We start from the raw sequence: 18544 nt of genomic DNA, 5'->3' as shown, positions 1-18544 counted from the left end.
CATCATCAGAGGGTGAAGATACTAATTTTACCCTGCCTTCATGACTGGCTGTTGAAGGCAGGCTCACCACAGTCAGCTGTAGACCACGACCGGACAACAGCAAACATCCTGATATTGTTGGAGTTCTTGATCAGTGAGCTGAAGTTGCATCTTTTCAGAGACTTCCTTTTATAAGAGCTGCCTTCGACGCAGTGTGGTTCAGGGCCTTTCCTCCTTTGTAATGAGTACAGAAAATTCAGGTTGGGATTTTAGCCTCTGTCCTGGATCTTGTTGATAACAGTTTTGAGACTTTTTGCCTCTTGGGTCCTGCATGGTGGCTACGCCGTGCAGAATATATGGGCTCTGCAGTGGAATTGGAAGCCTCAATGTGCCCAGCACCAAGGAAATCTGTCAGATGCTGTCCAAGTTTCAGAGATAACTGCAAAACACATGCAGTGGTGGCTGCTCAACCACAATCTGACCAGTGGCAGGTGGAGATCAGAGGACTTTAGTCTCCAGTGGAAACTCGGCTCCATATTAATCTGTTGGATCTGTGGGCCATTCGTCTGGCGATGAAAGCCTTCCTGCCATCCATCAAGGAAAAGCTGGTGCAAGTTCTCACATACAAGACCACCGCCATGTGGTACTGCAACAAGCAGGGTGAAGTGAGGTACTGCGTCCTGTGCCAGGATGCTCTGCACCTCTGGAGCTGGCTGGAATGTCAGGGCATCTCCCTGGTTGTGAGCAATCTGGCTGGATCCTTGAACACCAGGGTGACAATACCTGGTGGATCACAAATGGCATCTGCACCCCAAGGGGGTATAGGGTGTCATCCGACAGTGGGAGGAACCTTATCTAGATGTCTTCACCACCGTCGAGAACACACAGTGTCCAAACCTTTTCGCACTGGAGTTCCCACAAACATTTTCAATAGGACATGCATTTCGTCTGGACTGGAACACAGGTCTTCTGTTTGCCTTTCCACCTCTCCCTCCCCTGCCCAGAGCTCTGGAGATGATCAGGAAGAACCGGGCCCAAGTCATCCTAGTGTCTTCAGACTGGGCCATGCCAGTGTGGTACCCAAAACATCTGGGTATGAGCATCTGCCCTCCGTTCAGACTATCAGGCTATCACTTCAGCAGGATATCAGGGTTCTCCACCCAAACCTGAGCAATCTGCACATCCATGTGTGGAGATTGAGCAGCAGCAGTTGACTGCATCTAATTTGCTATATTAAGTTGTTGATATGATCAGGCACCCTTCCAAAAAGTTTATTTAGGATGGGCACTGTGGCAAATTTGTGACCTAATGTGGTGTTGACAAGACAAACTCTTAATAAGCTAAACTTTTGGATATTTTCGTATTCGTTTAGTCTTTGGAAAAGCAAGGTCTTGCAGTACGCACTATTAAAGGGTTATTTATAGCCTCTTTCTTCCTTTCTGCGTCTACCGGACCAGCCATCCTTGTTTAAATCACCTATTGTTATTCATTTTCTTAAAGGTTTGACACACGTGTTTCTTCGCAAACCATTTGTGATGCCATTATGGGACCTTAATTTAGTCCTGAAATTTCTCATGTGTACTTATTTCCTTTGAGCTGATGCACAGCTGCACGTTCCTGGCTTCTAAACCCTAAAGATTGCTTTGCTGATCGCTATCACTTCAGCTCATCGCCTGAGTGAGCTCCAGGTTCTCTCTATGCAACCACCCTACACAACTTTTTTTCTAGGCAAACTGGTGCAGAGGATCCGGGTGGCCTTCTTAATGAAATTCATGACTTCTTTTCATGTTGGGCAAGCCATCACTTTCCCAGTGTTCTTTGGCCCACCCGTCAAAAGATGAAGAGACACCTAAAAGAGCTTTAAGCTTTTACATCCATCACACAAAAGGCCTCTGGGTAGACAATCAGCTTTTTCTAGGATTCTCTGTGGCAAAGAAAGGAAAATCAGTGCAGAAAATGACACTGTTCAGGTGGGTAGACCTCTGCATTAAGATCTGCTGAGCATTGGCCATAAAGCAGCAGTCTCCAGAAGGACTGAGGCCCAATTCCACCATGGCCAAGGCTGCCACCACTGCGATGTCAAATGGAGTGCCTTTCTTTGACATCTTCCAGGCTGAAAAGTCCACCAAGATGTTCTAGTTGGAGCCCACTCTACAGACCCTCCACCTTTGGCAGGTACTGCTTTGTTATCTATTCTAAGGGGAAGGAATTTGTGGTAAGAAGCATCCATCAAAATAGCAAGTTACTTACCTTCTGGAACCCTCTTTCTGGTGATTTCTTATTACCATTCCAACTGCTTATGTGGATGGCCTTGACTTACCATCTAACAAGGTCCCAAATAAGAGCCCTGCACACTAGTACCTCCCACTGTTGTGTGTTCTGTGCCCGAGGGCACTGAAAGACTCAAGCAAAAAACAAAAGTGTGCAGGGGTGGCACTTATATTCAGCTCTGCCTCTTCCAGAGCACAACAAAGCCAACACTGAGCCAAAGGGCACTACCCAGTGACGCGCAGAAGCGCTGCTACGAAACGTTTTCTGATGCGGTTTGGTGCCTGGGAAATATTCTAAAAGCATTTGTAGTTAGATAGATAGAGTACACTCCAGAAAGAGCATTACTGGAGGTAAGTAACATGTTCATTACATCCATTTACTACAGCTTTTTAAATTAGACTGAATGTGTTTTATGACAATGTGCTTGTGTTACCAATTGTACATTTTACTCCTTTAATGGCGTTCATTTCTATTTTTTTTTTTCATATGCAAAATATATGTGTGCCTTCTCTCGCTTTACAGTGCTCCAAACAATGTCTTGTGTCCCTAATCTTATCTTATTCATTAGGTCACTGTAAATATTCTTGAAGCTAATGATGAAAAACCCATTTGTGTGCCAAATGCATATACCCTATCTGTCCCAGTGACTCAAGCAGTTGGAACAAGCATTCAGAACTTTAAGTTGTCATGCATCGACAGGGATTCTGGTCCAACGTCATTTCGATACTTCATTAACTCAGGTATGTCATTTTTTGTTGCAGTTGTGGCGGCCAACATCTTCTTTAAGGCAAACAGAAACAAATACATAAAGAGACCAGTGCGTCCAATATGCTACCTTGTGCAACTCTACTGCTCCTATTAAGTTTTTTTTATTTTCTTCTGCTTGCTGACCACTGGAAATCCTTTGGACCTGTGTCATAATATATCACAGTCTCTTTATTCCATTGAAGGGCTCCAGGGAGAGTGTCCACATGTATTTCTGATCCTTGCTTTATTAGCTGAGTAACACAAGGCTAACAAAGGTTTTCAGTCAGCTAACTTGATGATAGATCAATGGATTTAGGCCCCTATAGAAGATGTGCATTTGTGGACAAGTAGATAAGTGGCATGGATCTGTTGCTTGTAAATACGATTCATCCAAACCTAAACTAAAGGCTGGAGTTAACATCTCTCAAAGTCAGAATTATAAACTATACTGGTCAAATTGTAATATTGGTAGGGGTTTAATAGAGTGGAGATCTGCAGCCCTCTTTGCCTCTCAAAATTGAAGATGAAGGTGACCATCTAGAGAGTCGGCTGACACTGGGATTGTCCCTAGTGGGAACACGAGGTCCTTGCTGTAGATGCCGTCGAGTCGTCAGTGATTATCTTCATCGGGCTGGCTGTGGTGAGAGGGGGAACCTCATGCTGCAGAGGGCCAGATGAATGGTGGCAGTTATCTCTCAGTTGTTTAAACATGGCCTATAAAAAGCACAGGGCTCTGTGGGATGCTGGGGCAGACAGGAGCTTTCCAATAGGGTGACATACAACTGAGGCAACCACTAGGAGCTTAAAATAACTGCCTTTCTGTGAAGAATAGTGGTACTCCCATGATCCAGCATGAGTCTTTTTGTAGACAAGTGGTGAATACATTGGGTGGACAAATTAAGACATGGCATAGGGAAGACTCAATGTGATCCTCTGGCTGACCTAAAGCCGTGTTTTCCCAAAACATCAAAGGAAATTAATCCTGCTGAGCATTTTCTCCAATGCTGCTCTGCCTCCCTAACTGTATCAAATGATGAGCTCCCTTGGGAAAATTTTAAGATTAATGAAAAATATAAAGGAAAGAAAAGGTAAGCCTTCTTGGTGGATATAATACTTGGCTCACATTCTTTCCTTTTTGCACACAAGTGGTGACTTGTGTTTCTCTCTTCTTGTTGTAGGTTGCTTCTCTTTAAATGTTTTTTGACAATTTGTCCTGATGATGGCCCTGGTCAATTTTACCAATAGGGTTGAAACGTTGACTTAATTTATCATAATATGGACTGTACTAATTGTTAAAAGTCTTTCTTTCAGATTTGAAAAAAATGTTTCAGTTAATTGACAGATTTTTACAGTTATTGTTCTTGTATGTGTAGTCTATTATTCTCAATTTTGTGTTATTCTTTGATTGCACCTGTACTTCACCATTTTTTGTTGTGTCTTTATATAATGCAATTTTTGTTATGATTGATTGTGACATTGATTTAAGCATTTAAACTCAACAGTGGCTAACTCATAATCATCTGTTGTTAAATACCCTCAAAACAGAATTCCTCCTGATTGCCGGGTCCCTGATTAGAATAAAAATTATGTGACCTGGGGTGGAAATGGTTGTTTTCCCCATCATTTCAATGGAAAGTGGATGGTGGCAGAGGAGGGAGTCATCTGATTTTAACGAGTAGGCCCTGGTTTCAGGCCCCGGTGCTCTACATACACACACACAAATGGCAAAATACTTTGTCCTTTTCTATCTCGGCGTGGATGGCACTGTGCTAATCCTATGCTTAAAGATTTTGATAGAAAAACAGACATTTGAGGTGAGCAGATCTAGAGTGTCGCTGGTGTTGAGAGTGCTCCATACAGGAGCTGCTTTCCACCTAAACTTGAGAACTACCCAGAGTTCTCTGCTTCTGTTTTGCATAATTTATTCGTCACTCTATGCCTGAAAGGGTATTTCTTTGATATATATATCATGTACAATTGAGGCACTGGCACTTTAAAAATAGCTTTCACAGTCTGTAGCGTGTCATGTGATCAAGGCCGAGGGACGGCCGAAACACGTCATGGCGGACTAACTGGTGGTGTGTAACGAATAAACCTATTGCAGCACGGATTTGGGTCCATACTCGTCTTCTTTCCTCAGAAAACTGTGAAATGAGAAGTTCAAATATATATATATATATATATATATATGTATATATACACACACACACACACGCATATATACATATATATATATATATTGAGAGAGATAGAGGGGGAGGGAGAGAGAGAGAGAGGGAGAGAATACATTACAGGTAAGCCTACATTGCCGTCAAAGGTTCTGCTGATGTTTATAAACCTGAACTCCAAGATGGCAATATAGGACCATATAACACGTTACTCATTACATATTTTTTATATTACATGGGGAATTGATTTTAGTACCGTTCAGAAAGATTTGGAAAATTTAAACATAATTCGTTTAGTATTTACCACTTTCCTTAGACTATCGATATGTCTGTTAATATTTTGAAAAATGTGTGTTTTTGTGCTGATATAATATTTAAAAGATGTTCTATGCAGCAATGTGTATTATTTTATAATTCATATTGTGACATAAATAATAAAGTTTGTCATAAATGAATAGACATGTAAACAATGCATTTAATATACTCCACAGGATACATTTTTATTGTTATTTGTATGTCTCACTAGTCTCATATAATAAGAAAGGATATATATCATAAGTTCCTACTATTATTATGTTATCACTAAAACCTATTGGTAATGATTGTTTTTTTTAAAAAGAGATAGTAAAGTGCATGAGTGTATAGCAGCAAAAAACATGACGTGCAAAATAGTGCTAAAGTGCGAATTATTAAAGTGCATTCTAAAGTGATACCTAGTATAATATAGGCAAATTTAAGTATATTGTTAACAGTAAAAAACTTTTTATCCTAGTAGATACTGTTAAAATCATATAAATATTTTGCTAAAAAAACCTTATACTAAAATATATCACTATAAAATTGATTCATGCAATGGGTAAGATGGTTAAAAAACTCATTACATCATGATCAAGGGATATCTGCCTTCGTACATCTATTACAAGCTGGAATTATTAAAGATTCATTCAGTTGTTCTGTATCATGACGCCACATGATTCAGTTGTTCTGTATCATGAGGCCACATGATAGAAGCATCTAAGTAAAATATATGTTGTTACTAGTCATTAGAGAAAATTGTGCATGTCTTCAGTGTTATTCAAACCATTGGGCCACTTACTATCGAATTCTATGATCGTTTTGGTCTCCAGCTGTCTTAGTTGACGTTCCCTATTACCTCCTGGCCGAGGTTTGGGGATAGCATCAATTATAAATTATGTGAGCCAATTCACATCATTATCATGTGTTCTTTTAGAACGCCTCGCTGCTGGATATGCGGGATCACTATGCAGGATAGCTCATAGGTGTTGCAAGATTCTGACATGCACCTGTAGCTTAGTACTACCAATATAATTAAGACCACAGGTGAATGTCAGAACATAAACCGCAAAATCAGTTCTGCAATTAAAGCTACCGCCAATGGCTATTTCTTTTTCACTGAACGGAGTCACATAGTGGGTTTTGTCAATACCAAACTTGCAAGCCCTGCAAGATGAACACTTTCTAAAGCCCTGAGCTGGCCTTAGCCATGTATTTGTTTTTCTTATCTCAGGGCAACTTTTGTCAAGAATAGTGCCCATGAATTTCGCTCTCCTAAAAGTGATCAAGGGAATTTCAGGTAATCTAGTACATAATACCCCATCAGTGAGGACAATGGGCTAGTTCTTTTTACTTATAGATCTTATTTTCCTTTCCTCATTGCTATAGGTTGTAATTAATCTAGGGCTAACATTTTCTCTGTGTGGAAACATTTTATCACAAGTTGAATCATGTGTAACACTCTCGCCACTGTTGAAAAGGCTGATTCTGGGTCTAATGCTCGCCTTTCTCATGGCTTCGTTTAGAATGTTATCATTGTACCCTCTTGCTCTGAGTCTGTTCATAGTATCTTGCAAACACTCAATAAAATCAGATTCTAGACTGCAAATACGTTTCAGCCTTAAAATTTCCCCATTGGGTATGCTGACAATCAGGTGTTTTGGATGGGCACTACTTGCGTGAAGCGAGACATTTCCAGATGTAGGCTTTCTAAACAGAGTTGTTTCAAATTTGCCTTTTCTAATATAGGCTTTGACGTCCAGAAATTCAATGTTTGACTTATTAATGTGTGATGTGAAGTTAAGGTTCATAGAATTGGTATTAATCGCTTCAATGAATTATTGAGCCTCTGCTTCATCACCCTTCCACACTATAAAAACGTCATCTATGTATCAAAGATAGTGTAAGACATGCTGGTCATACATTTCACGGTGTACCTTCATTAGAAGCTGCTACTCCCGCAGGCTTCCATCGCCACACCTCTCAGCTGTCTAAATACATCTTTACCAAAGAGAAAAAAGTTATTATTAAGACACCAAGAAATAAGATCTAAGACAACGTTGTTGTGTTCGTAAAATTCACAGGGTCTTTCATCTAAAAAATGTTTGACTATTCACAAACCCATAGTATGATCAATGCTGGTATAGAGTGACTCTATATCTAGGGTAATTAAAAGCAAATCATATGTCCATATTAAGTATTTAGTTTTCATTAAGAAGTCTCATGTGTCTTTCACATAGCTGGGAAACTTCTTGACCATGTCCTGTAAAAAGTAATCAATTCATTGTCCCACTTGTTCCCCCACGCTATTGATGGCTGAAATAATCGGCCTTCCGGGGATAGGCATGATGTTTTTGTGCACTTTGGGAATAAGATATAGCACAAGGATGACTGGAAATTCTTTGTGCATGAACTTATATTCATCTGTAGAAATAAGTCCTTCTCGTCTCCATTGTGCCAATTGCTTTTGTAATATATCTCTCGCTTTATTATATTCTTTTAGTGTTGTTTTCTCTTAGCATTCAGTGTTACCAAGTTGTTTGCCTCCTGAATGTAATCATTTTTAGGTCATATTACCAAGTTTCCTCCTTTGTCCGATTTTTTTATTATTATTTCATGATTTTCTCCCAATTTTTTCATTAGACTGCAATATGCACGTTTTTTGTAGGATGTTTTTTCTTCCTCTTGTTGTTTACTTGATAACACAATGTTTTGATGTCTTCAGTAACCACATCATGGAAGACATTCACAGCATCTTTAGGCATGAGTGGGACAAAGCAAGATTTAGTTTTAAAAGGGCTGCTCCCAGCCCCTTTCTGGACCAAGTTGATTTTTTGCAGTCTTGCTTGTGTAGCCACATCTATTTCAGGAATTAAGGACTGCGATTAGGTTTGTTCATTTAGGTCATGCAAAGTTAATAAGGTGGGGATATCAGAAACCGAAAGCTTTTGCCTTCACATTTGTCGCCATCCAAAGGTGTAATTGTCTTGTTTTTATCGGTTTTGATAGCAATTTTTTTTTTGAGTTTTAGTTTCCTGATGAAGCAGTATACATCAATCCTGGTGCTTGCGTAGTTGAAGCTCTGTCCTGGGCAATAATTCAAACCAAGCGCTAGCAGTTGTTCTTCAGCTTTCGTCAATACTACAGATGATAGGTTGATTATAGTGTTGTCTTTCTTCAGCGTTTCTTCTGCCATTGTGGTTTTTTCTTTTGATTTTTGTTTCCACTTTTCTCTCCTGTTGCGCCTTCTTGCGTTTTTCCTCTTTCGATTGGCCTCCTTTGTTGCCTCGGCCTCAGGGTCTGTAATCATTCTTCTCCTAAAAAATCCAATTCTTGCCCAACACTGAGTTTAGTTTTCTGTATATATATGCTTTCAACTTCTACGCTAGAGTCACTAGTTAGCGATATTGTATCAACACTCGAGATTTCGAAAACTTCCTAGAGGAGGAGCCTAGCGCGCAACCAAGATGGCCGCGTAGGTGCGAGGCTCCCGAGGACCTCCGCGACCTCCTGCATAAATCCTGACAGAATCCTGTCCCAGATGAGGGGACTGTATTTGTGAACCCGAGCAGAGGTGACGCCCGTTTTCCGTTTTTAAATCGGACCTCGGACACCGTCAGGAGCATCGATTGAGGTTTGCGGCCTTCTCCACACCGGCCCCCCGTACTGGAGTTGTGGGGCGATCCGGACACAAAGTGAACAACAGCGGCGGGCAAGGCTGGGTGACTCGCGTACCCCGCACTTTCACTTTCGCTTTTGCGCCCTCCTTGCTGCCAGGCGAGGTTGGGTTGCGGGGCGGTGTGCGGTGGTGTGGTCTCGCTGGGGTGCCCTGCCGGTCCGCCAGCTGCGGTCCGTCCTGCGGAGCGGTGGTCGCTCCCCCTGGACCCCTTGAACTGGATTGTCGGCCCCCCGTTTCTTGAGGAGATTGACTCGTCTTGGGGATTGAAACCATGTCCACAAAACAAGATGGCGATCGGGCTAAGATAAAATCGACCCGCCGTGGCGCGGCCCAGCAATCCAACAGTATGGACCGCTACACCCTCCAGAAGGGATCCCCAGAGGCGCCGCGTAGGTCCCCCACGGGCCCGACTGATGCTTCCGCTCTGCCCACGGACCTGACCCTCCGAGACGTCATGGGTGCCATCGCCGAGATGAAGGCCTCGGTGGACCAGCGCTTCGACACTCTGGCGCAGAAGATTGACTCGGTCCTCGTGGATGTGGGCCTCGTGAGGGCTGATTTGTCTAAAACCAACGACCGGGTCGACTCTTTGGCCCACTCTACCACGGGCCTCACAACGGACGTAGCGGCCCTCCAACAGGAGGTGCGCAGGCTTGGCCAGGCGAGCGCCCTGATGAATCGTCGGCTGGAGGATTCCGAGGGTCGGGCCCGGAGGAACAACGTCCGCATTATCGGGGTGCCGGAGAGACGCGAGGCGGAGGCAGCGGATCTATTTGTTGAGGACCTGGTTCTCACCCATCTCCAGCCTCGGGGGATGAGTAAATTCTTTGCGGTGGAGCGTGCCCACAGGGTCCCCGGGGGTAGGCCTAAGGTTGGAGCCCCTCCGAGGCCTCTCATCGCCCGGATCTTCAATTTTCGGGACAGAGACGCTATCCTACAGACTTCCAGGCTACAAGGGCCGGTCAAACTTGACAATATGGACATCAATTTCTATCCTGACTTCACTCCGGCAGTCCAAAAGCAGAGACTGAGCTTTCTCGGTGTTAAACGTCGCCTAAGGGACCTGAATCTCAAATATGCGATGCTTTTTCCAGCTAAGCTGAGAGTGGAGGTGGATGGCCACACGCACTTTTTTGATCGACCCGATGTGGCCGGGGACTGGCTAGACACTTTGCCCGGAGATCAGGACCGGGGGGGTGGGGGGGGTGCGGTTGGTGGGGAGGGCCCGCCGGATCAGGACTGAGGGACTAATGGTAGGCCTTGCTCTGGACTGCGTTGTTGTCACTATTGACTGTTAGGGTAAGTTCCCCTCCTGTGGAGGTCGTGTGGGGTCTCTTGGGGGATCTCCCTCCTCCTCTGGGGGACTAGTTAGTTTTCTTATCTATGGGGCGACAGGCACACTGCACTTTGGGGGGGCTGTTTGGGCTCATGCAGGGGTGCAGGGTGGGGGGAGTTCTGTTGGGTTGGGTGGGTTGGGGTGGGGTGTGGTTCGTTTCTACCGCAAGGCAAACCCGTTATTGTATTGTTGTTTTTGAGATGCTCTGGGGGGGACAAATGATGGCTTCGTTATGTGATGGGGGGTAGGGATTTGACTTTGTTGTCCTGGAATGTTAACGGACTGGGTGATAGGATCAAGCGGGGTGTGGTCCTGCAGTATTTGAAACGGATTTCGCCTGATGTGGTCTTTCTGCAGGAGACACACCTTATTGGTAACTCCTTTTGTGCCATGAATCGCCGTGGCTTTCGCTTGGTGGCCCACTCGGGCTTCACATCAGGCTCGCGGGGGGTGGGCATCATGATCAAGACCTCGCTCCCGCTAGAAATAGACGAGGTGCGCCATGATGAGAGGGGACGCTACACTGTCTTGGTGGGGAGGATGGAGGGCAGGGTAGTTGTCTTTGTCTCTGTGTACGTCCCACCGGGGCTACAGTCCACCACCTTTGCAGATCTGGGACGCCTCCTTCTTGACCTCCCGGGGGGGCTTCTGGTGGTTGGGGGGGATTTCAATGCGGTGGCTTCTGGGACTATGGATCGTCATCCCCCTAGGGACCTCCCCCGGGCACAGGCGTGGTTAGCGGGCCTTTTGGACACACTGGGATTGGTGGACTGCTGGCGTTTAAAGCATCCCACCCAGCTGCAGTACACCTTCCATTCGGGTGCCCATGGTAGCCTCTCGCGGCTTGATTATGTCCTTGTCCCTGCGGCCTATGCTGGGAGGGTGGGAGAGGTGCGCCATCTGGCGCGGGGTATTTCAGATCATTCCCCGCTCCTGTTGCACTTGGGTGTCTTCCCGAGGGGAGAGGGCAGGGTAGCCCCAATCAATGCTTGGTACCTGCGTGACCCCACTATTCGCGCTGACCTGATTAAATCATTGCAACGGTATTTTGAGGAGAATGTGGGGTCCGTTCCGTCGGCTATCTCCCTGTGGGAAGCCTTTAAAACAGTTCTCAGAGGGGAGGCCCTCTCCTTTATCTCCCATGCCCGCAGACGCGCACAGGAGGAGGTGACCCGGGTGGAGGCCGAAATTACTGAATTGGAGGGGGATCTGGGGAGTGGGGTGACTGACGCGGCGCTGCATGTTCTACACCTTAAACAGGCGGCCTATAGGGCCCTCGTCACGGAGGCGGCCAGGGGCCTTAGCAGAGAGCAACAGGGGCGACTGTATGATGTGGGTGATAAGGCTGGCAAACTGATTGCGTGGTTGGATAAGAAGGAGAGAGCTAGTCGTGTGGTCCCGCTGATCGAGAGGATGGATGGTGTACGAATTACTGAGCCGGAAGGCATTGTTTCTTGCTTCGCGGATTATTTCCGCGAGGTATATTCTCCGGTCTCTCCCTGCTCGGAGGAGGACTCCCATGCCCTGCTGCGGGACATCGCGCTGCCCTCGCTTTCAGTGGAGGACAGGGATTCGTTGGATGCCGCTCCCACCTCGGATGAAATCGCCCTCGCCATACGCTCGGTCGCCTCGGGCAAGGCCATGGGCCCGAATGGCCTTCCTATCGAATTGTATAAGCTGCGACCGGATGTACTGGCACCTCACCTCCGTGCGATGTTCCTTGCGGCCCACTCGCGGGGCTCCCTCCCGCCGGACCAATGTCTAGCTACCATCGTGGTTATCCACAAGGAGGGGAGACCGCGAGACCGTGTTACATCCTATCGGCCGATCTCGCTCTTGAATGCGGAGCCTAAAATCCTCGCCAAGGTGCTTGCCAACCGGCTGGTCGGCGTGGTGGGCGATCTGGTCCACCAAGACCAGTCCGGCTTCATTCCCCATCGCAACACGGCTCTTAACTTGCGGCGCTTGCACGGGGTGCTCGCGCGTGTTCCATTCGTGCGGGAGCCGGCCATCTTGGCGTCCTTGGACGCCACCATGGCGTTCGACACGCTCGAGTGGCCGTACATCTGGGCGATGTTGGCGAAATTTGGATTTGGCCCGGGATTCATCAGCTGGGTCAAATTGTTGTACTCTGACCCATTGGCGCAGGTGGTGGTGAATGGTCGAGTCTCGGCCCCATTCGTGCTGGGACGGGGCACGCGACAGGGTTGCCCCCTGTCGCCGCTCCTGTTTGCACTGGCCTTGGAACCCCTGGCGGAGTGGCTGCGGTGGCACCCTTCTATCCGTGGTCTCCGTTGGACCCCTGAGTATGAGGACCGCGTGTCCCTCTACGCCGACGACATCCTGTTGTACTTAGCCTCCCCGCGTAAATCACTGATTGTCCTGGTCGATGTTCTGCGCTCCTTCGGCCGCAACTCAGGTCTTGTCATCAACTGGGCTAAATCCTGTATCTATGTTCTTTCCGGGGAGGCTCCTGTTCTCCCGCGGGGCTGCTCGATCCGGATTGCCTCACAGGGGTTTCGTTACCTGGGCGTCTATATTACGCTGGACCCGGTGGCCCGCTACGAGCGGAATTTGCTTCCCCCCCTCCAGCGCTTGAAGGAGGACGTCGCGCGCTGGCGGCGCTTGCCGCTTTCACCGCTCGGCCGGGCGGCATTGTTCAAGATGATGTCCTTGCCGCGCTTTTTGTATGCTCTCCAGAACTCGATGGATCTGGTCCCGGCGCGTTACTTCCGTGAGGTGGAGAGTTTGCAGCGCCGCCTGTTCTGGGACGGGAGGCCGCGTATAGCCCTGGCAAAGTTGACGCTCCCGTGGTATGACGGAGGGATTGCCCTCCCGGATATTAAGCGGTATTACTGGGCCTCCCAATTAGCTGCAATTAATCATGGCCTTTACGGGCCCGCCTTAAACCCGGCATTTGAAATGGACAAGATGCTCCTGCCCGGTGGCGATTATAATCGAGCGCTCTACACTAGCGTGCCCGATTCCCGCCTTACGGGACCCACGCGTGTCATGGTGCGAGTATGGCACGCGGCCAATGCAGCTATGGGATGGAAGGACCGTTTGACCCGGGCGTCACCGTTGTATGCGTCTGAGAGGTTGGGCTCCCTATGGACCTCGAAGGGCTTCGATAGGTGGGACACGATAGGCATTAGTACAGTGGGGGACCTCTGGACGAGGGGAGGATTCAAAACATTTGAGACACTGCAGGCGGAGTTTCAGCTACAGGGCAGTGAATACTTTCGATACCTGCAGGTCCGTCACGCTCTGGGTTCAGTCTTCCCAGACGTGGCCGCCATCCCGGAGTCCTCCCCATTGGAGGATAGAGTGCTAGATGGCCACGTTCCGGACAGCACGATCTCCCTCATCTACAAGAAGTTGATTAATGACCGCTCGGGCTTACTGACTGGGCTCCGCGAGGCTTGCGTTGCCGATGGGTTGGAGCTGGACGACGAGGACTGGATTTCCGCGGTGGCCTCCCCGAAGGAGGTGGCCATCCCGGCTCGCCTTCGCTTCGTCCAGCTTAAGATACTTCACCGGGTGTACATGACGGGGCCAGGGCTTCTGCGTATGGGCTATGCCGAGGATGGACTGTGTAGGCGTGGGTGCGGTGCATTGGCGACTTTTTTACATATTCTGTGGGAATGTCCGAGGGTGGAGCGATTCTGGCGTGGTGTGCATGAGGTCCTGCGAGCGGTTACGCATGTCGTGCTGGTGCCTGAAGCAAGGAGATGCCTGCTGAATGTGTGGGAACCAACCGACTACTCGGTTCCACAGACGCGATGGGTGACGCTGGGTTATATGATCGCTAAACGTGACATCGCTCAACTGTGGGGATCCCAGAGGCCCCCGGCAGTGTCGGCCTGGAAAGAACACATGGATTGGTGCATGTTCCGAGAGAAGGTTGTGTATGTGGCGCGGGGTAAGCCTGGGGCGTGGCTGAAGGTGTGGGGCCCCTGGAACGCCTACCGCGGGGGTATTTGCGAGCCGCCATTGTTGCCTCCCGCTTCACCAGCTCCGTCCCCCTAGATGACCCCCTCCCCCAATCCCGGGCACAGTGTTTTCCCAGTCCCGGACCTATTTCCCTTCCCCTCCTTCGATTTTAGTATATGGTTGGGGTCCCCCCATTTGAGGAGCATATGTTGTCACTCTTGCTCTCGGGTTGCCTTGCGGGTGTGGTTTTATGTTGTTAGTGTTGTATAAAACGAAACCGTATTGTGGGCTCAGAGTCATGTGGCCCACGTTGTTGATACCTCCTGCTTTGGCGTCTCTGTAACGCCAAGTGCCTTATTGTATATATGTCACTAATTGCTGTCACTTTAGCGGCCGGCCGGAAGGTTGTAGGCCCATACCTGTATATATTCGAGAGTGTAATAAACGGTTTAAAAAAAAACAAAAAAAAAAAAACAAAAAAAAAACACTCGAGATTTCATGATTTGCATCTGCATTTGGAGTTACTTTTGTTACAGTACTATTTGCTTTTTCGCTGTATTGTTGTCTTCTAGCATTGTCAAATTTGCGCGCAAAAGTAAATATCTGCCCATTGTCATAATCAGCCTGATTGCGTGCAAATTTATGTGCTTTTCTAAGTTTAATCTTTTCTTCATGCTTGTGCAATCTTTTATTGATAGCTTCCTGGGTTTTCTTGATATAATCAGTCATTTCTAGTTTATTAAGTTCCTCATTGATTTTATCCAGGATTCCCCAACAATCTATATCAGCGTACTTGATTAAAATATTTACAAGGTTCATTGAGGCAGCGAGGTTACTTTCTTCCCACTCTCTTAACATATTCGGGTTAGGTTTATCGAAACTTGGGGCGAGTAGAATCCTTAATCCTCGCGGCACTCTCCCCACCTCTGCATATTTAGATAGCAATTTATGTTCCCACCATTTTGTGGCTTCTAACTTCATATTTTTTTCCAGATTCTTCAATAGTGTTTTTGCGTCAGTCTCTTTGTTGGCCCCACTGCTCTGTGGATGCAATTGCATTGTGGATGTTGTAGGCAGATTTCCGAATACCTCATCTACCGCTGCTTCTCTCTCACGGAATATTTCCGCAGACATCGTGAGGTGTTTCTTTAGGGAGGTCTCAAGCCAGCAATCACTGGACTTGTAGTATGCTTGCCTTTACACCGCACCTCCCCACCTATGCTTAATGCCGTATAACTCACCACATGAGTCTGATTGTCAACGGGTCCTCTGACCCAGTCGCTCTCGTCCTCCGGTCGGTGACAGTATACTTGGCTGCAATAGGGGGCGGCTGCCAAAATTCCACCACGGATCCTCACAAACTCCGGTTGAGGGTGGCTGCCAACTTGCAGGGAGGGGGTCCAACCACGGAAGCAACCGACTTCCGTACTGATATCCAAAAAGGCTCACAAACTCACGCAACTTCCAAGCGGTGATGTAGGAGAGACGGACCCAACGGTATCAGGCAAGATGTTTCTATTTGACCTGTTCCTCACAAAATGATGACGCATTTTGGGCTACAGAAGCCCTTGTTCACATGTGGAGCAAGGTCGCCATGATTGTTTTAAATGTTTGCTTAGTGCACACCCACCGACAGAGTTCCCTGTCACATGGTACTAGGCAATGAAAACAGACTTAGTTTCGGAACTGCAAAGAAATTCTTATATGTAAACAAGAGATTGCATACTCTTATTTTTTCTATTTAACAAAGATTTGCGAGACATGTATATTTAATCCTAGTATTATAAAAAAAAAATCATTCAACATATATATATATATATTCAATGAAAAAAACATAGGTTTCAGGGATGCCATAGTTAGTTGAACATTTCACTCATACAAAACCAGAGAAATTCCGCCGTTATAGTTAGTTCAGCTAACTATAACTCGCACCCCTGCATTGCTGATGACGTCACCTATTACATCATTCATGATATGGTCAGTGACATCACTGATGACATCTCAAATGACATCACTGATGACATTGTGTGTGTGTTTTTCTATAAAGTGTGTGCTTCTATAAAGTTTAAATATCTTTTATATATATGCCAAGGTGTATTGAAGGATGAGTGGGTGTATAAGTGTCTGGATGGAGTATTTAGTAGGGGCACGACTGACTGTATAAGTGAGTGATTAATTGTGTCTTACTGAATGTATGGGTTAGTGACTAAACTGTGGGAATGTCTGTATTAGTCTGTTGCTGTGTAAGCTGCTGCGTGGGTTGGTGAGTAGCTACATTAGTGTGTATATGAGTTATTGATTTGTTGCCTGAGTATTTGTATGGTTGCCTGAGTGTGTGTGTGGGTGGGTGAGAGGTGTGTGACTCTATGCATAGATGTGTGAGTGGTTGATTCACTGGGTGTATGGGTTCAAGAGTGCATGTGGAAACAGCTGTATGGGTGGGTGAGTGTGTGTATGGGTGTGTTGGTGAATGAATCGATGTCTCAGTGGTACAAGTCCAAGTAACTACATATGTAAAAGGCTGTGTATTTGAGAGTTGGAGTATATAAATGACTATACGTGAGAGTCAATGAATGCGAGAGTGGCTGTATGGATGAGTGTGTACTTGTATCAGTGATTGTATAAGAGAGTAAGTATGCATTAGTATCTGTATGAATAAGTGAGGTGGTGTGTGTATAACTGTATAGGTGAGTAAATGGAAGTGTGATTGATTCTTTGCATGACTGACTAGGTGTGTGAGTGACTCTGAATGAGTGGCGGTGAGTGAGTGTTTTATAGGTGTATAAGTGCATATGATAGTGTTGTATTGATGAGTGACTGCATGTATGAGTGACTGTATGGGTGAATGAGTGGATGTGTATGTAGACCTAGGAAGCAGTGAGTGCGTATGTAGTAACTGCTATTGGTATGTCTATGGTTTCAAAAATTGTAGTCTGTATTTTAGAGTGGGTGTATCAAAGGTTATATTAGGGTGTGAGGAGGTGCATCAGATTTTCACGTGGATGATGTCATCAGTGATGTCATTAGTGATGTCATTTGAGATGTCGTCAGTGATGTCACTGACCATGTCATGAATGATGTAATATGTGACGTCATCGGCAGTGCATTGCTGGGGCACGAGTTATAGTTAGCTGAACTAACTATAACGGCAGAATTTCTCTGGTTTTGTATGATTGAAATGTCCAACTAACCATAACGTCCCTGAAACCTATGGTTTTTTCAGTGAATTTCTAAGGTTTTTTAAATGCTAATTTTGAACTATAACGTGCCTGAAACCTAAGGTTTTTTCAGTGAATTTCAAAGGTTTTTTAAATGCTAATTTCTAACTATAACATGCCTGAAACCTATGTTTTTTTCAGTGAAATTCAAAGGTTTTTTAAATGCTGATTTCTAACATAGCAGTCACATTTTCAGAGTTGTAGGGAAAGGTGAGTGTGGCCTCCAAACACTTTTTAGCAATCCCACTGTCTGGGATTTACTGGAGGTAACAGGAGGGGTATTTAGCCCCCCAACATCAACCTTGGGGGCCAACTACCCATTTTATTACCTCCAGTAAGTCTCACACAGCAGGATTGCTAACTAGTTATATCAGGGCCCACCCCCTCCCTGCACCACTGTGCAAACACACCCCCTGGTGTGTTGTAAGTTGGGGTATTAAGTCCCCATGAATCCTAGGGGTCCCTGGGGGCCAACTAGCCCACATGCCGAGTTTGCAGAGTGGTTTTAAAAGGGGTGTGGCCTCGGACCACCTCTCTGCAATGCAGCTTTGTGGTGCTTACTGGAGGTAACCGGTGGGCTAGTTGGCCCCAAGGGACCCTCAGCATTGAAGGGGACTTAATCCCCCAATATCACACCAGGGGGCGTGTTTGCACAGTGGTGCAGGGAGGGGGAGGGGTCTGATATAACAAGTTAGCAATCCTGCTGTGTGAGCTCGCGCTTCATGATTTTTTATTTTCTTGGCAAAATTCTGAAGATTTTTTTTTTTTTAAATGCTTTTTTTGGCCCTGGGGGTCCTAGTGGGATTAGGTCTAGGGGGTCAGGTTGTTTCTAACCTGCCCCCTTTTCTTGTTTTTCATCTTCTTTTTTTCTCTTTTCTTGTGACTCGGTTCTATCGAGTCACAAGATGGCTGCCAACAC

The 18544-nt window shown here is 46.3% G+C and overlaps 1 protein-coding gene across 1 annotated transcript in view; it reads left to right on the top strand.

The window, feature by feature from the left end:
- Nucleotides 1-18544, top strand: part of CDHR3 (cadherin related family member 3) — a 280029-nt gene that overhangs the window by 184558 nt on the left and 76927 nt on the right. The window contains exon 13 of the mRNA XM_085654140.1: nucleotides 2819-2990. Coding sequence (XP_085510266.1) covers nucleotides 2819-2990 — 172 coding nt within the window. The remainder of the gene's footprint in view (nucleotides 1-2818; nucleotides 2991-18544) is intronic.

This window comes from Triturus cristatus, chromosome 4_1 (assembly GCF_964204655.1).
Source record: "Triturus cristatus chromosome 4_1, aTriCri1.1, whole genome shotgun sequence".
NCBI lineage: Eukaryota > Metazoa > Chordata > Amphibia > Caudata > Salamandridae > Triturus > Triturus cristatus.
Note: the sequence above shows the minus strand (reverse complement) of the source record. Positions and strands in the feature narration are given on the sequence as shown.